At 34.5% G+C, this 27184-nt stretch overlaps 2 protein-coding genes across 3 annotated transcripts; both read right to left on the bottom strand.

Annotated features, from left to right (window-relative positions):
• Positions 1–6524: 6524 nt before the first annotated feature.
• On the bottom strand, positions 6525–8508 carry LOC106770344 (protein SCARECROW). Its single transcript, XM_022785059.1, has one exon. The coding sequence runs from the start codon at positions 8199–8201 to the stop codon at positions 6693–6695; it is 1509 nt and encodes a 502-aa protein (XP_022640780.1). The 5' UTR covers positions 8202–8508; the 3' UTR covers positions 6525–6692.
• A 6025-nt stretch (positions 8509–14533) lies between these two features.
• LOC106772514 (serine/threonine-protein kinase 38-like) lies at positions 14534–22366 on the bottom strand. Of its 2 annotated transcripts, XM_014658954.2 has the most exons (15): positions 22165–22366; positions 22007–22073; positions 21495–21783; positions 20159–20333; positions 19771–19854; positions 19423–19664; positions 18937–19153; positions 18584–18663; positions 18259–18343; positions 17448–17579; positions 17245–17358; positions 17110–17157; positions 16250–16334; positions 15295–15351; positions 14534–15132 (listed from the first exon to the last, which is right to left on the bottom strand). In XM_014658954.2, the coding sequence occupies exons 3-15, from the start codon at positions 21719–21721 to the stop codon at positions 15020–15022; spliced, it is 1659 nt and encodes a 552-aa protein (XP_014514440.1). In that variant the 5' UTR covers positions 21722–21783; positions 22007–22073; positions 22165–22366; the 3' UTR covers positions 14534–15019. The 2 variants fall into 2 exon arrangements, with proteins under 2 accessions (XP_014514440.1, XP_014514439.1); XM_014658953.2 differs by lacking the exon at positions 22007–22073.
• Between the last annotated feature and the right edge of the window lie 4818 nt (positions 22367–27184).

Below are 27184 nucleotides of genomic sequence, written 5' to 3'. Positions count from 1 at the left end.
TCGCCATTGAGGAATGTATTGTTGAGATCCAGTAGATAAAGAGGTCATTGTTGAAGAGCCATCAAGGACTATAAGTAAACTAACAAAATCCATCTTTTCCATGGGAGAAAAAGCATATACGAACGGGTCAAATACAATGATGACAAAAGCCACAGATGAACAAGAGAGAGAAACTTAAAAAATCCAAGATTCTTCAATCAAGGCACCTAAAAATTGAAAAAAGAGCAATCTTGATGCCCTAAATAGCTGCCTGAGAGGATATGGGACGTATAGCAATGCATGATAAACCTAAAAATGGAAAAAGAGCGACCTTGATGCTCTGAATCATTGCTTATGAGGAGACGAGACATGTCATATGCACGACGAAAAAAGGGAGTAGATCCACAACTTCAAAAGGTAGTGAAAGCCTGTAGAAGCTCCGATGAAGGCATCATTGATGGCACAATGGTCACCTAACCGAGACAATCAAAACCTTTTGATCGTCGGTCGAAATTGGAACTTCGATAATGGAAGTGGTAGACGACAACGTTGCCAGCAACGGTGGACGCCACCATCATTTTCAGCAGCGGTTGTTGTGGCAAAGGCAAAATAAATTTTTTTCTCAAAAGAAGCTGACTCTGATACCATGTTGAATGTAGTGAAAACTATGTATGGGATTAATCCTCCTTTGTGTTGAATATACATATAAGATTCTATATTTATAATATAAGAAAAATATGGGTTAAGCTCAAAATACAAATAAGAAATAATAACAAACTAAAGATAAAAGATAAAGATAAGATAATATATCTAACACATCCTAATGCCCCATCAAAAAGACCATGATTCTAAGGGGTGTTAACATATATAGTAGCCAAGATGGAGAAAGTTTTAGTGAGAGTGAGGAATCATGTAAGAATAAAGGTAAGGATGTTTATCCTTGTAATAGGGATCTTATTATGATAAGAAGAATCATCAACAATCAACCTAGTCCCCGAGAATTAACCCAAAGAGAGAACTTATTTCACACAAGATGTAAAGTTTTAGAAAATACATCCTCTCTCATTATGGATAGTGTCTCATGTTGAAATTGTTCTAGCACTAGGTTGATTGAAAAGTTATCATTAACTATCTTGTCTCATCACAAACCTTACAAACTTCAGTGGATTAATAAGGATGGAGATATAATGGTTGATCAACAAGTGCAGGTCAAGTTCTCCATAGGGAAATATAAGCATATTGTGCTTTGTGGCATAGTACCTGTGGAAGCTTGTTGGAAAGGCCTTGGCTTTTTTATAAGAAAACCATGCAAATTGGCCTTACCAATGAGATAAGCTTCACTCACAAGGATAAAAGTATGTGCTTCATCTTATAAAACCTTCTCAAGTAGGAGAGGATCAAGCACAAATGAGAAATAAAAGATAGGAAGAAAAAGATAAAAATAAAGAAAAAAAAAACAAAATGCATTTCTACATACATGAAGGAGATTAAATGTTCTAATTGTCAAGGTAACACAGTCCAATGGGTGTCCTAACAAGAGAGTTCTCCTTCTAAAGGCCAAAAGCTTGTGTGCAGAGTTAAAAAAGGTCCTCTTCCATTCATCCTCTAAGGTAAAAGAAATGCAAGACCAAAATAGACCTTGTGTTGAAAAGGTAAGTCACTCTAAAGTATATAGATTCAATACAAGACTAACAAAGAATTAAAAGAAAATGATCTTAAAGGCAAATACTTTTATCATTAATTTGATCAAAGATGTATGATCCTTGAGAGTTACATGTTGTGGATGATTATTTTCATAACACTTACCTTGTTTTTGTTGTAGGAAGGTATTTGATTCAGGAGGAAGGAGGCCAAACACCTCCGTGAAAAATAAGGATTTTGTCATGAAGGAACATGAAGATTTGAAGGCAAATCCTTTTCAAGAGGGCGGACATGATGGAAAACCCCTTAGCCAAGGAACTATCCGCAAGAGTCATGACCAAGCACATACAAGAAGAATGAGCTTCATCTTTGATAGGTTGCCCAAGCTCTTAATTCTCTTTTTGGTTAATAAACTATTGTAAATAGTATAGTAGGTTTCTTTTGGACCTTATATAATGGCTCAGGTAGTTTATGTTTTCTTTTAGGCCTTATATTTGGACTTAGATAGTAGCATAGGGATTTTGGCCTAAAGTCATAGGCTTAAGGGGCACCTTTTTAGGGTTAACCATAAGTCAACCCCCATGTAATGCCTACTTGCTCTCCAAGGGTGGGGACATGCTTGTCTTTTACACCTTTGGTGCATAAAGAGCATGATCATGCCACTTGGCAAGTCTTCTTAGAACATGATTCTTCCGTGGTTTCTAAGTTAGATTAAATTAGGGTTTTTTTTCTTTTTTTGGAGATACCTTTAAGGTTTCTTGAACTATAAACAAAGGTGTTCCAACCTTGTAAAAATGACTTTGATATTAATAATGAAATGTTATCAAAATGTTAAGTCATTCTATTGTCTCCAAAGTTAAGACTAGCACATTTCTGTTAAGGTTTTTCTGGCTATCTTCTTCTTGAATTAACCTAATCACTGTTAACAACACCCAAATACCACACCACCTTCACTCATATGCGCATATAATCACCTTTTCCATCCATGCACCCACATACCTTGGACTTCATTGGACTTCCCTTCTAACTTTCTAACTTGGTGCACCTTGCTTGGAGGAGTAGCCATCAATAATCACCTACATAAACAAAAGTTCTTCCTCTTTACACTCAAATTTTCGTATAACTTGACTATCCTTTTTGTTCTATCTTCAATGATTTTCAACAATCATTTTATCACCTACATCATCGTCATCGTGTACATTTGGCCCAGATAATCATTGTGCAAATTCAAAGCACCCATTATTAAAAAGAAGGTTTAATAGCCAATTGTGGTAGTAGTGTTTGGTTTAGTTGCGGTGCTTGGTGGCGTTGCGATGCTTCCTGACGTTGTGGTGCTTCGTGTGGTTGCCGTAGTTAGTGTGGTTGCGGTGCTTGTTCGGGTTGTTGTGAAAAACGCCTTTGCAAGTATTGGAAGAAACACGTAAGTAAGTAAATATTTTCCTTTTGATTTTTGTTTAGGGTTGGTGTTATTTGTTTGAAATTTTTGATGTTACAATGTAAGTTTAAAAATGGTTTTCGAAGTGGCTTTGCATCACATGGGCAAGTTTGTTAACAATAAGGGACTACAATATGTTTGGGGAGAGATACAGGTTATAGAAGGAGTTGATCCCGATCGTTGGTCATACTTTGAAGCAGTGAGCATTGTTAAAGATTTCAAGTATGACGGAGAGTTCAAGCTATGGTGGAAGGGCTCCAAACAAAGGCTAATGAACAATCTCAGAAGAATGAGTGATGACAGGGAAGCACTAAACTTGTTTAACTACGCAGAGGCAAATGATGAAGAGATTGAAATATATGTCAAACATGTTCATAGTGAGGCAGAAGAAATTATGTTTATTACTCTTGGTGAAGAGACAGAGGTAGGACACATAAAGGACATAGAGGAAGAGGCGGATGTGGGTAAAGATGAGGTTAACATGGTTAAGGAAGAGGTGGATGTGGGTGAGGATGAGGTTAACATGGTTGACGAAGAGGCAGATGTGGGTGATGATGAGGTTAACATGGTTGAGGAAGAGGCAAATATGGATGAGGAAGAAGAAGGATCAGCCGAAGATAAAATGGATGATAGTGAAGAAGAAAGAATGACAAATGATGATGATGGATTTGGGATGGAGAATGAGAGAGTGCCACATGATCGTAGAAATATCAATCCTATATTGCATAAATGGAGTAAAATAAAAAAGAATAAAATGGTCAGGAGAAGGAGCAATGTTGGTGAAGGTTCATTTATCATTAATGAACAAGTTGGAGACCATGAAATAAATGAAGAATACAATAGTAATGAATTGTCTTCAGATGTAGATAGTGATGAGAATGTGACCTTGAATAGGGGGAAGTTTCCAAAGTATAAAGCAGATGATATGAACAAGGATTTTAAATTTAAATTGGGGATGGAGTTTTGTTCACTGAAAGAATTTAAAAATGCGCTAATAGAGCATAGCGTTTTGAATGGGAAAGAAGTAAAGTTTGTGAAGAATGATCTGAAAAGAGTTAGGGCAGTGTGTAAAAAGAAATGTGGTTTTTTAATTATGGCCAGCAAGGTAGGAGGCAGCCATACTTTTAGGGTGAAAACTTTGGTTGGGGGTCACAAATGAGGAATGGTTTTTGGAAACAAAAGTGCAAGTGTACATTGGATTCACAAGTATTGGTAGACAGATTTATAAATGTGGATAACATGACCGTGAACCAAATCATTGATGAAATTAAGAAGTCATACAATGTTGGAATAACTCCCTGGAAAGCTGGAAAAGCAAAGCAAATTGCAATGGATTCTTTAGTAGGAGATGGAGAACGGCAATATGGTCGTTTATATGATTATGCGGCTGAATTGTTAAGAGTTAAGGCTGGAACCTTCAAGATTCAAGTCAATCGACCCTAACCCACTTTGCCACCAAGGTTTGGGTCATTTTACATGTGTTTAGAGGGCTGTAAAGAGGGCTTCTTAGGTAGTTGCAGGCCCTTCATTAGGGTAGATGGTTGTCATCTAAAGAAAACATATGGTGGTCAGTTGTTAGTTGCAGTGGGTAGAGACAGTTTTTATTATAACAAAGGTTAAGACTGGAGACAGTTTTTTACCCTTGGATTCACTATTGTATTGATTTCACTGAATTGTTAAAGTAATGTTAAATCATATAATACATTAAATACAACCGAACTTGTTACTCTAAAGTCATAGATTCCTACAGTTCTCTGTCCAATCTACTAGGATGCAAATATGCATGTGTTCTATTATGTAACTGCTCTTAACTTACGTCTTAAACTGCTACCATTATGCACTTACAGCAATATGTCACCAATTCAACCTTGATAGCAGTTTTAAAACATCGTTTTATACCTGCTTATACTGTCACACAGAATCAAAATGCTACCATTCAAAAGTCAAAAGGATGAAGCATAATTTAGAGTTAAACATAAGTACCAATATTTTATTGAATTAAACACCTAACAGTATTGTTACAACACACAATTAGTACTGTTAGAACACACAATTACAATACTAATTACAATTTATCTTCAAAGAAAACATAATACAAAACATAATTGTTAATGCCCATGACAAAACAAACAACAAAAATATTATTTTTCCAACTTTTCTCTGTTCCTCTAATTTCCTCTTCAACTTCTCGTTCTTCTTCCTTAGATCCGGTACAACCTTTTCCTTTTCTAAACAAACTTCAACTTCTTCACTTTTTCTTTGTAAGCTTGCTTCAATTTCAGATTCTCCTTTATCAACCCATTGAAAGTAGTTACAATGTGAATTACTCTGCAATAACAATTACAAACCATTAATAAAAAATTTATCACCATAACTAAAGCATTTATTCACTTACTGCCCAATTTCTACATCTCAAAAATAGTCTTCCTTTGTTCTTCAAAGTAGTTGCCTTCAACAACAACAATCTTTCCCCACAGCCACAAAATTTGGATGCTAACTGAGAAGAGGATGCACATGTTTGCGACATTTCTAAACCAATACTCCTTCGCGTGCAACCAATTCCTCCACTGTTAGATTTCATTTCAGTGCAAAAATGATTTCTTTGAAAGTTTAATGATGATTTCCTCGTTCGCAAACCCTAGACGTAGATAAAAGACCTCTAATCATAAATATCAATTTGGCTTCAACCAAAGAAACCCCTATATAACCCTAATCTGAATTTCCATTCAAAAATAGGAAACTTAAATTTCAGATTTTCAATTACTAACTGTACAATAGCGTAAAACGTGTCATACTCTGTTAGCCAGCTCATTTAAAAGTTAACGTCATTGGTTCTTGAGGACTAAATATTACAGATTCATTAAGGTGAGGGATGAAAATGAAGCAAACTTTGGAAGAGGGACTAAAACCAAAAACACATGATAGTTGAGGGACTAAAAACGTATTTAACCCTTCCTATTTATTTTTTATTGTCTTCTTTCTTAAAAAATATAAAAGTTTATGACTATATTATCCTTGTATTCTATGTAAAATGAATATAAAAGTATGTCATGATACTATTACTCTTCTACAAAAAGAAAAATATATTTTTAATAACTTTTTTTTAACAATTTTTTTACAACCGCTTATGTAACCGTTTGTGGTTGGTTCATTTCAAATATATGAACTAACATCATAGTAACGTTAAAAAGTTGTTAAAAAAAATTGTTAAAATACTATGTTTCTCCACAAAACATGCTTCACCTATAATGGATAAAATTTGATTAGGTATTAAAGAAGTACACACCTGCCTGAAACGAAGATAACTAATTGCTTGTTCACACACACACAAAGCTCTGTGAAACAAAACCCAATTAAAGTTGAGAAAGTTGTTGGCAGTGGTATTTTATTATGCATACGCATATGCATGTCTAAATTTAAGCAACATTTGGGACCACATAATTGGAAAACAAATTAATGTGGGCACAGTAGCATTTAACTTGTAATGTTTTGTCATGTGGTTAAATTACCAAGGGAATGAGAGCCAAGAAAATAGGAAGCAGAAAAAGAAATGGAAGAAAAAGCAAAGAAGCTAAATTTGAAGGGAGGAAATATGAATGTTCTGAATATATAGCTGAATTTTTCTGAAGGTAGGAAGCTAGTTAGAAGTACAATAGGTCCATGCAGAAGCTGTGTACAAACTTGTATCCTTCCATCCAAGCCTTAATGTGCCATCAACTTGTGCAAGGCTATACCCATAAGCTGGTGAAAACATGTTCAATATCAACTGAGCTTGAGCCATTGAATTGGCACTCATGGGAATCTGCTGAAAATAATGATTAGCAAGCTCTCTTCTCCACTGCCTAAACTTGTCTTCACCACTCCTCTTAGGGCCTCCTATGGCCAACACATTGTTGATTTCCCTAGAGAGAAGGCCATGCTCCACTCGGTGCCTGTTTTCATCATCAAAGTGCAAGTATGCTCCAAGAGAATCAAATAGGGTTGAGTAGTAGTGCAAGGAGCCCACAAAACGATCCAAGAATGAGCCTCCATGGTTCACATCTTGCTCCACCAAGGTGATTATTCTTGGCTCCAACTCTTCAAGGAGCCTCAGTGTTTTCCAATCAGGTCCAGTTGCATCGTACAGTGAATGCTGCAACCAATGCACTGCCACTGCCTCCCCAGGCTTTACATGGAGCATGGACACATCAATCACTTCCCCAAACTTGCTTGCAATGGGGTGGAACTTGAATGACATACCAAGCCTTCTTGCAAAGTTGGAGAGTTGTTTCCCAGTTTCAATGAGGAGTTCCGTTGAGGTTCCCAAGCATGTCATGGTTACCTGTGGTGGACCCTCCATTCTGGTGGCTAATATATGGAAAAAAGCTGGCCATTGCAGCCCTTGCATGATGTCCAAGTCAATTATGTGAATACTGTCACAATGGTTTACTGCCTCAAAGATTGCCTGGTTCGAAGTGAAGTGAGCAAATTTTATGAAAGGGGAAACGTTGTTGAAGACTTGGAATGCTGAGTTAATGTTTCTGTGATCAACCAAAGGGGAACACATCCCAAGCCAAGAATTCATGACCCTGCAAGTCATGGCCTTGGTAAAATAAGCAACAACGCGTTCACCACATGATGCTTTGTAGGGTGAGGCCATTTGTGTTAGCTCTAGTAACATCCTATGAGCCTCACCCAGGTTGTCAACTGAAATTGCCACTGCACACTCCATTAGAAGGCTTATGAGGCTCAACCCTTGATCACAGACATTGTAGCTATGATCTAAACCTGAGTGAAGATTGGTGATGGCCTCAAATTGGGGTCTAAAGCCTGAAGCTTTTCTTTCACTCAAGTTGTTGGGTAAAAGTGAGGGAACAAAGTTGTGATGGGAAAGCCTTGTTGTGTCAGAAGTGGTTTCTGGTAAGTCTTGAACAAGGTGTTTGGTGATGTCATCAATGTGTTCCTCCATCCAATCAGAGACTTCATTCTGTCCTAAGTTTAGGCAGTGGTTTTCTGTTGCTGGCTTTGGATATAGGTTTGATGGGGTTGGAGCAGAAAATGGCAAGGAAGTAATATTTGAGTAGTGATCCCATGTTTCATGCATGTGTGAACGAATGATGTTTGGATTATAATTTGAATGAACCAGCTCGAATCCCACTTTCATCATAGAAGGATCAAATAATGCAAAGAAATGTAATAAATTATTGAGATAGGGAAAAGAAACAAGTAGCAAAACACAAAAGAAGTGGAAAAAGGGAGGAGAAGGTGTAAGAGGGGCTTTGAAGAATAGGTTTGTGCCACTTTTAAAGGCAAATTTTGACAAGAAAAAAAAAAGAAAAAATAGGAGTTTGTATTGTTTTGTATTGTATTGTCAATGACATTGCCAATTCCAGGGGCTGGCCGGCATAATAAAGCCACTAAGAAAAAGATAAGTGGCTAGAAGCCTAATCATTACACGTCGATTTGGCAGTGATTTTACTATTATAGTAATGAACTTAAATGTTTCTAAGCTTTTTATTACATGAGCTATTTTTCAAAGCTGATAGAGTGACGTTTTTGTTTGTGGTGACATGGTGATGGAGAAGGAGCAACTACCCTATATAAATAATAATATGATTAATGTCATCATAAACTGTAGTGAAAATTGCTTTTCACTTGTTTATCTTAATCCTCTCTGACTTCGCAAAGCCATTATTAGGAACGAAATTGAAATTGCTTTTCATACACATACACATTTATCATATCACTTCTGCTTTTTACTTGAACACTTTTCAATCTTCAACAAAAGTTTGCATCCCTCCCATGTTGATATTTATTTAGTAGCATTCTTCTTTATATGCCCTTCTCTTTCATTATTAACTGAGAATAAGATATATTAATTGAGTAATTATTAAACCACCTTTTAGATGAAAGTGAAGGTTATGTTAGTTTATTAAGGGTGTATGGGTATGGAAGGACCGTCCCAATTATTTTACCATGCTACAATGACAGTTTAATATAGAAAGATTATTGATGTCTAATTTTGATTAGTAAAGAAGATGAAGTTTATGAAGTTAAATAACATGCTTTAAACGACACGGCACATGAAAAATAATGGTATTATTATCTGTGGGCTGTTTCATGGTGTTTTGTGATATAATTGTTATGTAAGTTTGACATTTTCCTCATCAAGGCTGCTTCATAGGGAATGAGTATGCAGTAGAATGCAATTATTTTATATTTAGAAAAAAATAAAAGTAAAGAAATAAAGCTAGGAACTATTCCAATGCATTAAAAAAGAAGTGAGTGTCACACTGTAAAAAAATGTGAGAAGAAATCAAATGTTGGAGCTAAAGGAGGCAGTCAAAATGTTTAACTTTTCATTTTTTAATTAGTTTTGAATTTTTATAATCTTTTATGTATATGTTAATTCTTTTAGTTATAACAATTTTTCCTTATCAATATTAGTAAACTATTGTAAAATAAAAGTATCTAAATAGTAATTATGAGAAATTTGTTTTACATCCTTTGTCAATATCTTATATAAGTAAAAAATAAAAATGAGACATTTTTATCTTAGATAAAAATATAAAACCATGGTATATAAGTAGATGAAAATAATAAAATAATAAAATCATGTTTTATAGAAATGTAAAAATCAATAAATGTTTTAAAGATATAATAAGGCATGTGTCACATAATATTCGAATAAGTTTTCACTGGAATGGTCCTGCAACAATCAATCATAACAATCACGTATATTTGCCAGCGACAGCTTCACGTTGGAGCTCTTTTAATACGGAGTAATAATACTTTTACATTCATTTAACACATAATACAAGGATAAAATGGTTTTAAAAGTGTAAAATTTTATAGTTTTTTAAAAAAGAAAAGAGAGTAAAAAGTAAGTAAGGATAGTGTCAAATGAATGTAAAAAATTTAGGTATATCAAAAAATAATTCTCTTTAATATGAATATGACAATATTTAACCTTTTGGGTCCGTTATTTTAACAACCCTTTTCTAACACACATTTGACAACGCCAGTTGTCAACATTCAATTGGTCCTTTTTAATTTTTGTTTTTTTAAAAAAAGTTGTCCTTGAAAGTGAAAAGGGATTCAATAAATTGGATTTCCAACTATACCCCTCTCTCTTCATTTTCACAAAAAAGCTCCGTTCGTTTGCGTTTTCATTGTCGTTGTGGGTGTTCGCAGTTCGTTTTCGTTGTGGGTGCTCGTAGTTCATTATTGTTGTGGGTGTTCAAAATGGTAAGTTCTAGTGAGCATCTTCGTTTGACCAAGGTAAATGCGTTTTTCCACTATCTTCTTCTTAGTTTGGGTTTCGTGTTTTTGGCTTTGGTGTTTAGATTTCTGTTGTTTTGGTTGAGCAGTTGATCGTTCGTCACTCATTTTCTACCAAGTATGTTTGTACTTTGAACGACCATTTGACAGAGGAGCAACGGTCAGTCATTGTGAAGACTCCATTTGCTTGGTTTTAGAGTTAAGTGGTAAAGTTATGTTTAATAACAAAATATTGAGGGAGTTATTGTTGAAATGGGTGGATTCGAGCAATGCTTTTGTAATTGGAGACAAAGTTGTAAATATGATTGAAAAGGACTTTTGTTTAGGATTAGGGTTGAGTTCAGACGGTGATAGTATAAACTTAAAGGATATAATGGGTATAAGCAAATGTGTGAAATACTTAGTACATACCTTGTGGGAAGTAAAGATTTGAATTTCATTTACAAATTCTTGTTGAAAAAATATAAAAGAAACATACCTTGTGATCATGTCTGTAGCTTGTACATATTGGTAGGGATATGTGAGATTTTATTTCCAAATCATAATTGACGATTGTTTCCTATAATGTTTGAAATTGTTGACAACTTAAGTGGTCTAAGTAATTATTGTTGGGATAGTTTAGTGTATCGTTATTTGTTACAAAGTTTGAGTAAAGCTTCGAATGCTATGAAGAAAGGTACAACTACAACCAACGTTTATGTTGATGGTTGTGTTTACATGTTGCAGGTATTTGTTATTTATTTATTTGAAAAATAAATTCTTCAATATTTGTTATTTGATTATGAGTAATTTATAACAATTACATGTTTTTTAGGTACGGTTTTGTGAGCATTTCATTCCTGCCGAAGGTGCAATAGAGAAATCTCCAAGGATCTTGCATTGGATGAATAGAAATATGGGAGACAACTTCGTCAAACGTGTTTTGGAGATGGGTGTGGTATGTGTTGTGTTTTTTTACTTTTGAATGTTATGATATATTCACTGTAGTAATATAACATGTTATATATTGTTAAATTTCAGGTTCATGTTGTTGATGATTTTGGTGGTTTAATGAATGATAACAATGATGTGAAGGAAAAACAACCAGTAGCAAAAAGGAGGGATGACCAACGATCAACAAAAAAAATGCTAAAAAGAAAACGCCGTGAAAGTTTAATGCGTACTCTAGAAGAGCAGGAATCTGTAATTGAAGAACTTAAAAGGAGGGTCAATGTCCGAGAGGTAGAGGTGGAGGAAGAGAAGGCTAGAAGAACAAGTAAAAGGACAACTAATGATGATGGTGAACAAAGTGCGGGACATGCAGAACCATTTAGTAATAGTGTTTTTGTTTCCCTAGGTGGAATGTCCAACAATGAACAGGGTGGAATCTCCAACAACCAAGAATGAGGAATGTCCAAGAACAAACCGGTGGAATGTCCAACAAGCAATCAATACCTTTGAAGACGTATGTTAGGATTGGATCAAGAAGGCGTTATAAGAGTCAAGCGCTTAGGACACCGTACACTGGGAATTTAGTTCTTAGAATGAAAAAGGAATGATTAATGTATTAAGTTTTTAATTGGACAATTATATAACAGGACGCTATAATTATACCTATTTGTTCAATATATAGAAGATGCATGATTGGTCCCATGAAGTTTTGTAATTTATAATTTTGCAATTTTAAAGGCTATGTTATTGAAGTGGTTTACATTATGAATCTCCATTTTTATCAAGTGATATTGTTTGTGATAGAATAATGAAAGAATGTTTGTGACTTGATGAAGTTACGTGAATTGGTGAACATGATGTTGCTAAAATCTGCATTGTAATCGTTTACCAGGCCTGATAAATGATTATGCGAGTCATTTTGGGTTTTTGGACACCCTGTTGAATTGAAGGAGCCACCTGATGTAACCTAGGGGACAACAGTTCAATTGCAGTGTTTTTTCACTCAAGTGCACTTGTTTTAATTTGAATTGGTTGTTTATGTGTGACTTGTGCCTTCAAGGTCAACTTTTGGGAAGCCCATGATGGGGTAGGGGACCACAGCTGATGGTATGAGGCACATAGTTCAAGTCTTATATGCAGGGCACCTAAAAATACCCTTGTAATCGTTTACTAGGCTTGGTAAACGATTACGCGAGTCATTTTGGGTTTTTGGACATCCTGTCGAACTAAAGGAGCCACCTGTTGTAACCTAGGGGACCACAGTTCAATTGTAGTGTTTTTTTTACCCAAATGCACTTGTTTTAATTGGAATTGGTTGTTTATGTGTGACCTGTGCCTTCAAGGTCAACTTTTGGGAAGTCCATGATGGGGTAAGGGACCACAGTTGATGGTATGAGGCACATAGTTCAAGTCTTATATGCAGGGCACCCAGAAGTACCCTTGTAATCGTTTACCAGGCCTGGTAAACGATTACGTGAGTCATTTTTTGGTTTTTGGACATCCTGTTGAACTGAAGGAGTCACCTGTTGTAACCTAGGGGACCACAACTCAATTGCAGTGTTTTTTTCACCCAAATACACTTGTTTAAATTTGAATTGGTTGTTTGTGTGTGATTTTCAATTGTTTAACATGTTCTCAAATATAATACGGCAAATAATCAACCAACATTTAACAGGAAAATATGAAATTCTCATACGCAATTTGAGTAATAAAAATAGTACAATATTCCATTAATGCATAAAAGATCCTATTGAAAGGAAATACATGTAAATAACAAGTTATAACTAGGACGTGAAATGATAAAAGGGGGTGCTGGACTGCTGCAGTCGGTCCTCAATGTTCCAAACTCGGGATTCTAGGGCGTCAAATCTTAAAGCAACGTAGGTTTGGAGTTGTTCAATGCGTTTTATGACATCATCTAGTGTTGTAGAAGAACTTGGTTGTTCATTATGGTGGACTTGTCCGCGTTGACGTTGTTGATTGGTTGTGTTGTCTTTCGGAACCCACACTCTGTCTTCATTTTGCACATAACCAAAAGCAATGGTGGAGAAGACAGTTAGGGTTGACAAAACACGAAAACAAAAAATGCTCCAAAACTAGGATAGGGTTCGCGAGCTTTTACTCACCAAAACAAGCGAGGTGGACGTCAATGAAGAGAAAGGGCAAAACGTGAGAAACAGGTAACCAATACAAAAAGCAAGTGAGACGAGGGTTTGGGAGAGATGACAACACAACAAGCTTTTACTGTCAATGAAGAGAACAAAGGTAACCAATAGATAGACCAAGCGAGAGGAGCAAGCCAGACAACTAAGCGAGAACAGTGTTTAGAAGAGAGGACAACGCAAAAGCAAACCAAAGATGAAACCTCAAAGCACGAAAACCAAATTTCATATCTTTAGCTTTCCAAAATAACCCTTACCTTACAATTTCAGCCTTATATTTCCTTCTAAAAAACCAGCTAACAAACACACGCCACGTGGCATTGTCAAATCGTTAGCAAAAATAAATTGTTAAACAAACGTTTTCGTTAACCTTTTTCTCCTTTCCTCGAACTTGTGTTGAGACACTATTTGTTGCTTTTAAGTACGCATGATTTAGAAAAGGGAAAACATAAATTTTGCTGTAAACTATTGATCAGTTAATCAATTGCAAATTTAATACAAATTTCGCCTGTTATAGTTTCAATATTCAAAAAAATATATTTTATGATTAGGAAGTATCTACCTGTACATTTACGTTTTTCTATCAAAACAGTCTAAGTTAAGAACGTAAACAAAATATAGACTATGATAAGTTGTAACAGATGCATCTTCGGTATGATTAAAACTGGAATATCAAGGTTAATAATATCTTTAAGGTGAAAAATATTTGAGATTGTTTGAAGGGTACAAAAACAGTTTGGTTTGAACCATTTTCGTTCAATTTTGGCATAAGTGACAAGCCAGCAACATTACCACCACGTGACAGTATGATGGTATTAATCATGTCAACTTCTAAAAGTAGTGATCACCAAATCCGACACCCTTCAAAAATTACACTTCAGTTTCTTGTTTTTCAGTAAAATAAAATAGTGTTAATATGATGCATGAAATAAAAAAGATGATTTTAAATTTCCACATGATGCGGGAAGCATGTTAGAATCAAGAGTAAAAGTAATGCACAATAAAAGATACAAAAGGAAACTTTTCACATATTATGTGTAATAAAGACTGTCAATAAGAATGTAGGTAATACTCCTAAAAATACAGTATCATGTTAACTGCCTAAATATTACAGAAGAATTCAGTGTGCAGAAAAGAATTCGGTGTTAATAGGAAAAGTAATCCTCCAATTCTAAAGTGTAAGTAATGAAGTAGACATCAGCTTAGAGGCATCCCGTCCAATACAATAATAAATAAACGAACCATAACCCTTACAAATTAATGATATTTAAAAAAAAAAATGTGAACAGATGTTGTTCTTATATACTACAATAATACATGGATAAATGCTTTGGTATCATTAATGTAAAAGAGAACGCGAATATACATGGTATGAAGTTTTGATAGACAATGGGTGTATGTTTTAGTGTAGCATGTGTAACAAGGGCCATGGTAAGGAGTAAGAGATTTACAAATCAATAGTTGCGGGCCACTGACGAGACTGGTCCAAGCCATTAGTGTAATGAAGAACAAATCCAAACGCATCAAGAGTGAAATTTTAAAGGTGGAAATGGTTAAAATCTGAGTTATGATTCCTACTGTGTCAGAATGGATAGATCACGCGAGAAGCTTGTTAGGACCTGGGAGGAAGATTCTTGTCTCGGCGAGATACCTCTAACTGGGGTGGCAAGAGCTTTAAAAAGCTTCCTTGAGCAGATGTTTCAGACAACTCTTGCTCTGGTGTTTCTGATTCACAATCAATCATGTCAGCCAGTTTTATCACTTCAAAAGATTTATGGTTACGTTACATGAAAAAAATGCAGGTATACCGTACACAGTGAAACACAAGCTAAAAGAAAACAGCTTTAAGGAATATAATGAATGGTCCCAGAGCAAGAGAAAGCCTACCGAAAAGTGACTTGATGGTTGGCCTCTTTGGTTTGGACTGTTTCTTCTTCAGTTCAGCTGGGAGCAAGAGGAAATCAAAGTCAACGCAAAAGAACAAAACAAACGACCTTCCAGGACATTAAATGCAAATACAAATCAGCACAAAAGACAAACACAAAAATTCAAAGATTTTTGCCTTTCAACATAACCCCACCAGTTTACTTTTCCTTCCTGAAAAAACATGTCACCTCATTGTGTGAAACTGAGGTTTTATATATCCTTGCAATAATATCTCAACAATGCTTAAGAATGTTATTATTTGTTCATGTAATAACCGCTTACTGACTTAAACAATCACGCTCTAAATTAATGCATCTGTTGGGCCTTTAACCCCTGTTCACAAGAGGAGGTGTAAAAAAGAAGGAAGATGGGCTGAGACTAAATGGGCTAAAAGCATGGAAATGCAAAACTAGAAGGTGAGATATGGATAACAAAATGTCCACATGGAAAGAGAACAATGGAGTGGAATAATACTCAGTCATGAGGTACGAGAGAGTAGCAAAAGGGCGGGACAGAAATTGGGTGAGGTATTCGTAGGCTTGATTGCATCTTGCAACTCTGAATTTTATCTTCTTTTCTGGATTACTATTTTCCGTTTTTCCTGGTTTCTTTTTCTAAGCTTGAGCTGTGCTGTTTTTGCTGTAAAGGAATTGTTATCCTACAATATCATCTACTTTCTTTTATATATTACTAATTTCTATCAGTATCTAAGATGGAAACACACACAAAAAGAGCTCCTCAACCATAATTATCTCAAAAATGATTTTGAATATCTGAATATCCCTCATATAATAAATATATCTAACATAACAAGCATAATAGCTATGACATGGCTGAAAGAGAATCCCCAAAAAACATTAACATAAAACAATTTGAAGCAGTAAAAAGTGAAAAAAAAAAAAAAAAAGAGATGTACCCATCCCAGGAACTTGATAATCGTTGACAATTTCAAAGTTCTTGTATGTGTATCCAACAAAATTTAAGTCCTTGGATGAAAGCATCTGCAACATCTCAACAAAAAAAAGGACAAAGGAAATCGATAGGAGTGAGAAAACAACAGAAATTAACAAATTCAAGATTTGAAGATAGAGAATATAATGCAGCAAGAGAAAATATTAAACAATTGTGATAGCTGTCAGGTAAAAGGAACAAAATAACCAACAATTACAACTTGCGAGGTACCCCTTGGCCACTGCTAATAATAAGTATAACCAAGTTAAACACTGTTAAGTTTTTATAATGGTTAACAAGAATTGCCTTTAGTATAAACTAATATAATTCAGACTCAAGAAGATCTAAGCAACCCTATGTCGTGAAAGTTATTGCTAACCTAGTGCTCACGATTTTCAAAGCTTTAATAATACACATTTCAACACGGGCCATGACTTAGGTTTCCAAAATATTCCGCACAAGTATCAATTCTTGTTAGAAAAATTGTAAAAGTAGTTAGATGTAGGAAGTGCAAGCCCAAACATTATTCATATCAAGAGTTTGAAGAAGATAAATAGTTCAAAAAGTATAGACAAAGAAATGATGACTAATTGATTTTTCCAACCACCATGGTCCTGCCTATGGTTTGTACCATCTCAACAACTAACACAACTCATGACGACTAAAAGATAAACCAATAATCTACTCATAAATCACATCCATGCAAAGTATAAAATGATGACTAACTAATTTTTTTCTGTCCTTTCTACCCTACCGGAGGCAGACACAAGCTCTATGGGTAAATTGGTAACAATTTCGCACAGAGAAGGAAACGCCAACTATTACCTTCCTCCATGGACCAGATCTTGACGATGATTGAGCTTGGCTGTCAGACTACAATTGCAAAAGATAAAATGAGAATAAGTGAACAAGGCACTTCTAACAAGCTACACAAAGCGAAAATGTAAGAGACTCAAATACCTCATCAAACTTTTCAAAATTTTGAGTGTCTAACTCATCATTGACCTCAGGAATAAATGCAGCTTCCATATGATACAGCTTATCCCATTCAACACCTTTGAAGAATGGATGAGCCTAAAGAATATGGCAAAAAGGTAAAATCCATACCAAAAAGTATAATATAGCAAACAGATGAATTTAGAAAGTCATAGAGCATACAGCACCTTTATTTCATCTGCACCATTTGACCCCAGCCTCTGATTTACATTACACAAAAGTTTGCTAATAAGATCTTTAGCTTCTGGGGACAGCCTAGCTTCTTCAGGAAATTTCAAATAAGCTTTCCAATTTACAATCTACACAAAAGAGAAACCAAGATTAGCATGCTCTATAAAATTTATAAACATTTATACACAATTATGTAAACAGGATTTTGCTACTACTATAGAGTGCAGGTTGCACTATACCATGGATCATGTTAGAAGACCTTTTTATGGAAATTGAGAGGAAAAAAAAGTGATTTTAATGCTTGACTGAAAAAATGAATAAAATCAAGAAAGATCTCTCCTCCAACAAACCTCCAGCTTTGTTCTAGCACATTTTTATACCACTCCTTTCTACCTCTCCAATTTTAAGCTAAATGCATATGCTTCCGACCCCTCTAATCAACTGTATTTGGTTCAGATCAAATCATCCAAACAGATGTCCAATGCCAATGATACAAAATGTTTCTTCTTCATTTCATGCTTTGGAAAGTGTGAATTACTACTTGCAATGATGAAAACAGGTTCCCAAACACACACTGACTAACTGTTCTTTCTATACTATATTTTAACAGATTACCATTGATAAGAAAATCAAAAGAACTAGCTTCTGAAATCCAGGCATGATATCACATTGCTTGTACTTCATGAAATAAAGAATGCATTATCAATATCAATTATGACCCACTCTGCACCTCTAGAAAGCTTACTCTTTCCAGTGTGAATGTCAAACAAGCATAATCAAAAGAAAAATTTCTATTGAAATGATTACCTTCCTACAAGTCAACATCGGATCATCAGAATAAAAAGGTGGATATCCCACCAACATTTCATACATAATCGCTCCAAGTGACCACCTGTGAATTTCGCAAAAACCATCATTGCATCAATATAAAATATGTAACCTAAAACTTATGTTCACAAATTCCACAAAAAAGTGTCCCAGATCGCATGCCAAACTAGGTTGGAACTTGAAAATTATTGAAAAGATCACCAGAAATGAATAAAATGACAAACTCAATTGTTATGATAGAGATACATCATAGCATAAAAAAATTAATACTTAACATGCCAACATTCACACACATAAAACTCACCAATCACATTCCATCCCATAACCTTTCTTCAAAAGAACTTCTGGAGCAATATAATCTGGTGTACCAACTGTGGAATAAGCCTGCAAGGGTTTATACATTTAAAAATTACAAGCACACAAAAAAGATGTATGACAATGCCATCTTTAACAAACAGTTTAATGGAGCCATTTATTTTCATTTTTTCATTTTGGGTTGGGTGAGCAGATAGGGTTTTGATATGTACAAATTATCAAAACTGCAACATTTCACTACATCACAAGGAAAACACAACATCAAGTTTTACAATTGCATGCACTGTCATAACAAGTAAAAGGACTTAAAAAATAATAATAGCGTTATAGCAGTGAACTTACAAGTGTTCTCCTGTTCATTTGCCAATGTTGAAGTTGTTCTTGTTGTGAACGTTTTGGAGTTGTCCGATCTTCGTTTTGTGGAGTTCCATTCACATTCTGACCCACAGAAAAATCTTTTTCTTCAAGTGTATTGCAATCTAATGGTTTACATAGTCCAAAATCTGACAATTTCAAGTGGCCGTATCTTTCAAGTAACAAATTGTCTGGCTTGATATCCCTGTAGCACAAAATATTGATGAGACAGACTTATGTAAGCCTCATAAACACAAACAAATACATGTGGCTTCATACATTAACAGTTTTCACAATTAGATCCTTTTAAAATTGGTAGCAAATATGTAAGCCTCATATTTGTAACAGTATATTCTGGAAATTAACTCAGTTATACCTGAATCAATTAAAAGATAACCCTGATAAAAAAGTTAAATGTGGAATAACAAAGGAAATTGAACTTCTCTGGAAGTAAATGAACAAGTATATTCATACCTGTGTATATAATTGTGTTTATGTATAGATTCAATGGCCAGAACAGTTTCTCCAACATAAAATCTGGCTTCATCTTCGGTCAAGGTATCCTTTCTCATTAGTAGAGTCATCATATCCCCACCCGGTAGATACTCCATAATAAGATACAAATATTCAGCATCCTGGAATGAACAATAAAGTTTGACTATGCAATTGCTGTCAACCTCTGCGAGGAGATTCCTTTCAGCTTTAACATGCTCAACCTGAAAAAATTAACAAATGGTAATAGGTATAATGATCTTATTGATCATAGGCATTTAAACCGCTAAATTCTGGAAAACATAATCTAGCTTGACCAATGCTTGTAACCTGGCCTCTGCGGAGCATCTCTGATTTTTTTAGCTTCTTCATTGCATACACATGACCACTAGTCTTCTCCCTACAGACTCTGACCTGGAAAAATTCAATTTTCAGAGAAAAAAAGTGGGAGAGGAAATCAGTTGGAAAATTCTGTCACCCTTTTACACACAAGCCAAAAACGAATTTGTGTTTCACGAAAGGGTAGGTGCTCCATCACATAAAGTCTTCAGATTAATCCATTTTTAAGATAGAAATCAGTTTTTTATAAGTTGACAATCATTGTTAATATTTTATAGAAATCAGTCTTTTTATAACTTTTAAGATAGAAATCAGTACATTCATTGAACTTCTGAGGAAGAAAGTAAAGCCAATCATATCAAGATAATCATATGCATACCTCTCCAAATGCTCCTTTTCCAATCATTGTTAATAACTCAAAATCATCAACACCCATCTTATGCCTCTGAAGGCGCATATATTCAGTTTCCTTTTTCTCTAAAAATTTAAGCAGGTTGTTTTGATCCTCCTCGGAGACATCTGCATCAGCCAACTTCTTTTCCAAGATGGTTCGACTATTATAAGTAGGTGAGGTGTTACAAAAGTCGATCATATGTTTGCCAAAGCAACTAACACGGTACACATTAATATTCAAGCAAATTACAGTTTCAGAAATATTAACATGCACCTTACAAAAAACAGAGGAATTCATCTCCCACATTAGTGCGTTTCCGATCCAGTTAATTATGAGATCTTTATAGCTACCACACTAAGAGTTTGTGATATGAGCCAATGACTTGAGTCTTCGTTAAATCTTTCCAATATTTCTTAGCACTATAGTGGTTACACTAAGGTTAGAACCTACTATCTCACGTCCAGTTAATTATGAGAACTTTATAGCTACCACACTAAGAGATTGTGATATGAGCCAATGAATTCAGTCTTCGTTAAATCTTTCCAATTTTTCTTAGCAGTACAATGGTCACACTAAGGTTAGAACCTACGATCTCACGCATACTACTAGGCAACCCATAAGTGCTAGGCCAACCCTAGTGGGTGATTAAACTTTCCAGTTAAGAACATAGAAGAGGGATGTCTTCCAACCCATTAGACGAACGTGCACATACATGCTTCATGAAAAAACAGAAATAGTAACCAGTTCTTTATATGGATAGTCCACCAAATTTCACAAAAACATTAAAACATCCTGGCGGAAATAATTAGAGTGCCAGATTTGAGTTAGAAATGCAAAGGTTTTCACAAGGATGAACTCAATGAGACATAATCCAACTTCAATTTTCAATCACAGACTCCTTTCGAAAGTTCGCTCTGTATTCTTGGATATTCCCGCCTAGAAGCATCGCAGCCAAGCACCCAATTTAACATATCGTTCAGTAAGAGCAGTATGTATGTAGCGATGGAAAAATGCAACGGCAATACTAAAAACATATGCTAAAAGATTTTCAGAACTAGAGTCTAGCATGATGAAAACAAATACCAACAGAGCAACTATCTATCTGACAAAAATTATAACACTTTAGAATCAATCGACCGCATCAGTTATAAGAAATCTAATATCGAGAAAATTACTGAAAGTCCTTATTAGAAAGGAGAGGAATCCCACAAAAATGTACCCCAAAAACTGTACGTAAGAGGTTTGAAAATAAACAAGTGTCAAACTTGATGTTTCCCGATACATAAAACATTATCAGAATCAGCGATTAACTGAATCATACCGCTCTTTCCTCTCCTGAAGGTTCTTCATTTGCTCCTTGTAATGATTTTCAATGTACTGCTTTGCTGCGGCCACCTTCTGTTTCGTGACACTGGAAAGCACTGCTTCATCCACCGCCGCATTCAAATCCTCGTTTCCTCCAATACTATCCTCCTCCTTCTTCTTCGCAGCAGCCCTGGTTCTATCTCGAGGCTGGAACTTCTGAAGCCAACTCCTTGCAGAATCCATCTCCTCGCCTCAATGCTAAACAATCAACCTTCTAACCATTCCCGACACTTCATTCCAAACCCCTAAAAGGATAAACACAAAAACCCAACTGTAAGAAATCTTTATCAACAGGAACACAACTCACCCCCTACAATTTTCACACACAAAAAAGGTAACATATTTAGTCTCATTCCCTGCACTTTCTATTTTCGCCGACGACCCATTTTCCACAACAGATACCTACTTTTTCCCAAAAAAAAAAAGTTCACCGAAAAAGAAAAGGAAAAACGAAAGATTTCCCGGCACCTTAATTGCTCGATTTCAAGCGTTTCCAGGGCAAAACAGTAGAATTGATGCCCTCAAGTAACAGAAGCTAAAAGGATGTTAGGGTTTAGGAACGGCAAAGAAGAAATCAGAATGTAGAAGAATTGCGGTTCTAGAAAGAAGCTGAGGATTCGTATTACCGAGTTATGAAGACAGCTTCTTCTTTTTTAGATCCCCCGAAACCCTAAAGAGAGGGAGAGAGTAGTAAATTGGTTGGGCAATGGCAACGACAATGGCCAATGGCTTCAGTGAAGAACTACTGACAGAGATCAACTTTGCGCGTTATTCAGTGTTTCAAGCTGTCTTTCTCTGTGTATGTATCATGATTCGAACATGACATGGCGTTCACCTTTTGTGCCAAATTTGCAACTAAATCTTCTTATTTTTAAAATTTTTATTTTTAAAAATAAAAAATGAAAAATTGCACAGAAGAAAATAAAAAAAAGGGTAATTTTATCATTTAAAAATTAGTTACTTTGGATCCCGCGAAGAACCGGTTTCGATTTCAGTGTTGTCCCCTTTTTTACTGAAAATAATTTTGTCTCTTTTGTGGAAATAATATTAAAATCGTTTTGGGTAAGTTTAAAAAATGTTAGGTAGTCATAGGTTGGACAAGAGCTATCGTTTTTCTCAGCAAATTGGTGAAGCCACCACAAGTGCCGCCGCCGGTGCCGGCCTAAATTTTGGAAGCATGAGCACTGTTGTTTGCCTTACAAAGTTTTGAGAAATAAGAATGGGTAGCCCAACAGTATGTTAGGATAACAATGGACCATTTCGCGTTAGCCGCCCTCGCAATTATTAAATTATGGGTTAAATAAGATTTTAGTTTTAAACAATTAAATTAGAATTTTTTTAATTTTTAAAAATTTTAGTTTTTAAACTTTAAAAATAATAGATATGATTGGTATAATTTAATGAAGTTAACTTTTTTATTTGTTAAATTGTGTTTTATATTTACATTTGAGTTAAAATGTGTTAAAATAATATAAATAACTCAGACAATTCTTTAAATTGTGTTTGAGACATAAAAAACATTTAAAGCAATTAATTAAGGATATTATATCCATTCTTATGGCCAGCTCTTTAGTCATGGTCAACAACTTACAAGAAAGAAGCTTTTTCCTTATGCCACCACAGGTTTTTGCACTTCTCTAATTTTTTTTTTTTTAAACTAACCTTAAGTAAATAATTTTAACTTTTATGCTTTCTAATTTAAAATCATAATTTCTATTCTCTTTTTCTTTTCACTAGCATCGCACCTACCTCCACACCCCACAAAACCTCTCATTTCTCTCTTTCACTCTCTTCCTACTCTCTTCATCTTCATTTTTTAATTCTCATTTTGGTTTGTTCCATTATTTCATTGTTTATATTCTAATCGAGTTTCTGTCCACGGATATGGATATTCATTGAAGGTCCAATGAATATGACGGATATAAATATTCATTGAAGGTCCAATGGATATCCTATTTCCATTGTGGCCTTCACTGTTTCTCTATTTTTTTTCTAGGATCTTTAGTTTATTGATTAATTTTTTTGTAGATTTATTTATTTGAAATTTCTAGTTGATTTAATAATTTTTGTATACTTAATTATAAAGAATAAAATGTTTTCTGTTTAAAAAATAAAAAGAAATCGTTTAATGCGTCAACAAAAATGGTAGATCCGTTGGGCCTTCAACAGATATCGATATCCTATCTCCCATCTTTGTTGAAACCTTTGATGATTTCTTTTTATTTTTTCTATCTTTTACTTTATTAATTTATTATTTTATAATTTTTTTTAATTGATATTTTTCAAATGAATTGTTTTATTTATAATTATTTGCGTAATTGTTTTATTTATTTAATTTATTTATAGTTAATGAATTAATTATTATTAATTTAATTGTAATTAATTGAAATTATTTTAAAATTAATTGTTTTATTTATAATAAATTTTTTATTTTTTATTAATTTATTTATATTTAATTAATTAAATATTATTAACATAATTATAGTTAATTGAAATTGTTTATAATTGTTTTATTTATAATTAATTACGTAATTATTTTATTTGTTTAATTTACCTATAGTTAATAAAATAAGTATTATTAATTTAATTATTGTTAATTGAAATTATTTGTACCTGCGAAGAGTTGCTGTAATCGCCAACCACCACCCACCACCAACGTCGACGATCACTTCACCACCTTCTTGCACCACAAACCTTTTCAACCAACCTCTTCACACCAACAAAAGCACACAACCATGCACCAAGCACACACCAACCAAAGAAGAAGAGAAATATGAGAATGAGAGCTTTGTGTGTGTGTGGAGGGGGGGTATGTGTGGGGATGTATAAAGGGGATCATTATTGAGGTGGTTGAAAGTTTAAAAGTTAGGTGAATAAGTAAAATTTTTAACCACCTAGTTGCATTTTTATTGAGGAGCAATTGTGGAATGAGGTGATGGAGGAAGAAGTTGGGATGGTGTAGGGAGAAACCCTCTATAAGAAGATGGATGTTGTGAAAGGTGGGCCCAAGCCCATATCTTTTGGACCTATCTAAGGTATAATAAATAAAGTAGGTTTCTTATGGATATTGTATTATAAACTTAGTAGTATAGGGTTTTCCTTCAAAATTTTATATAATGGGACTGGTTTAGGTTCTCATTTGGGCCAAATAATGTAAGGGTTCTAGGCTTGGAGATGACCTAAAGGTGGGTTGAATTTTATGGTTGACTACCAAGTCAACATGCACATATGGAGAAAGTTTACTTTCCAAGGTTAAAGGCTTCTTGGTCTTCTTTCTTGAAAGAGTAATGACCACGTGACATGCTACTAATGAAATTAATAGTGACCATGTATGATGCTCTTAATAAAGATGATTAGTTTTCATGTGCTCCTCTCCAAATGGAGTGGATTTTTACCTTAGTCTTTAATTAATAATTGGTAAATCTTTATGATAAAAGATAATTTGGGACAAATATGTTTTTTCATATTTTATTTCATAATTTTAAATAATTATCTTATTTAACTATATTAGTAAATATTAAAAGTTAATATTCATATTCTGCTATTTTGACATTTATTGATATTGTTAAATAAGATAATTATTTAAAAATATCTAAAGATATATTTGTCCCCAATATTTTATTATAAAGATTTATCAATTATCAAAGCCATTTTTTCTAGAAAAAGATAGAGAAAATACAAGGTCTAACTTTTGTGTCTATTTCCTCTTTCTAGCTTAACCAAATTCAGTTTGGCTCAACCAAACTTCTTCACTTTTTCATGTGTCTTTTTTTTTTTGCCTTTTTCATGTAATGTTTGGCTTAATTTATTGTAGTTTTTAATTATTTGTACTCTTGGATTTGTCTTTAAGGTTTCATGAAACTTTAATCGATTTATTTTCACACCACAATAAGCACAACTTAGTTACAGTTGCACTAATACACTTCAAAATATCTAAAGAACATTTATATAACACAAAAGTTATTTTGAATGTTTTTGTATCTTCAGCTTAATAAACACAATTTTAACAAATCCTAATTAATTTTTCTCTTAAAGCATAAAAACTAATCAATAAACAAAGATTAAAGATTAAATGAGAGCATAATTATGAAGTCATCACCCTCATAATGTTCTCGTTACTCTAGCAACAATGTTGTCACTTAAATGTCCATTACACAAGTGTCATGACCAACACTTGAATGACCACCACTTCATTGGAAGAAATTTTTGGAAACATTTTCATCGGTTTTCCAACCATAGCTTGAACGCTCATGACACGTGTCACACACCATGACATGTTATGACGTGTGTATGATATCTTGTGCCATGCTTAAGTATTCATTCATAAACAAATGCCTAAGCCACAAGCCACGTGTAACATCCCAAAAATATGGCATAATACTATATAAAGGAGTCAACATATAATAATACTATAGGACAGTTACTGGAATTAAAATAAGATTTACGGTAGTCCTAAAATACTTAAAAATTTAAAGATTTACCAAGAACATAAGATTGTTGCAAAATATAGGAATAAACTGAACGGTTCTACAACTAAGTTTAAACCGAACAGTAGTACAAAGATATTACATACCGAACGGTTATACAATACCCTCTATAAACTGAACAGTTTACAAAAGATATATTGAACCTACTAATCGAACGGTCCTAACTTAAACTATAGGGTTCTCGCCTTCCAATGCTTCTTCTAGCGAACACTCCTCACCTTCTGCTCACATCCACAGGATGATCATTGAAAGATAGAAGACGACCGAACGAGAAACATAAGATAAGACAGGAAATGTAGGGTAAGCTAGTGTAATTTAATTAATCATAAGAACATAAAAAATACATAATCATATATTCAATCAAACCTTTGTAACATGCAATCATCATACATATATTTCAAGAAATAACCAAACATAACATACATACAATGACCGACTCCTTGACTTGACCATCCGGATTGTATGAATATGTAGCTTGTGGTCGTTCTTGCACCCGGGTGGTGTAGTAACTGGAAACCCCTCAACTGCCACCCGAGGTTAGTCCGTCATACCTCACCCAGATCCCCTCTAGACTAGGACCTCCTACCATTCTCACACTATGACTTACCCATCTCTACTTGAGATTTGGTAATCATTAGAATTTCAGGATGAACGCCGTGAATTTCATTGTTCATATTCATACTTTACCAATTCAATAACCATTCACCGAGATATTCCTCCTTAGAATTCTCTTCCATACCAAATTGAAATATAATACCAACATACTTCCTCATCCATAATACATTTAAGTGAAATTAAACCAAACCATAAAACAATCATCATCGTCGAGTACAACTGAACGGAAGAGCTTAACATCTCTTATGAACAAGACTGAACGGGATACTATTCCCTATAGGTGAACATGACCGAACAGTCATGCAAAGAGTAAAACTCAAGCATGAGTCGAACGTCTTTCAAGCCGAATATCAGAACAACTGAATTCTAAAGCTAAACCGAATACTTGTGATTTAGGTCGAACACTATTGGTTTGGGCTTATGCCGAATAAACTCTTTTGGCTTAGGTCGAACACTGTTAGCTTAGGCCAAACTCTATTGGCTTATGCCGAATACTATTACCTTAGATCAAACACTAAGGGCTTAGGCTGAACACTGCTGACTT

The sequence above is a fragment of the Vigna radiata genome, chromosome 8, assembly GCF_000741045.1.
Source record: "Vigna radiata var. radiata cultivar VC1973A chromosome 8, Vradiata_ver6, whole genome shotgun sequence".
NCBI lineage: Eukaryota > Viridiplantae > Streptophyta > Magnoliopsida > Fabales > Fabaceae > Vigna > Vigna radiata.
Note: the sequence above shows the minus strand (reverse complement) of the source record. Positions and strands in the feature narration are given on the sequence as shown.

What these genes read in the sequence shown, in the direction of transcription:
- LOC106770344 (XM_022785059.1), bottom strand. Translation starts at nt 8,201, where the DNA reads ATGATGAAAGTGGGATTCGAGCTGGTTCATTCAAATTATAATCCAAAC.
- LOC106772514 (XM_014658954.2), bottom strand. Translation starts at nt 21,721, where the DNA reads ATGGATTCTGCAAGGAGTTGGCTTCAGAAGTTCCAGCCTCGAGATAGA. An exon ending in AAATGAACAGGAGAACACTT is followed by an intron (nt 18,664 to 18,936) that starts GTAAGTTCACTG and finishes AAACCCTTGCAG; the next exon opens with GCTTATTCCACAGTTGGTAC. An exon ending in ATGGTGCAGATGAAATAAAG is followed by an intron (nt 17,359 to 17,447) that starts GTGCTGTATGCT and finishes CATATTCTTTAG; the next exon opens with GCTCATCCATTCTTCAAAGG.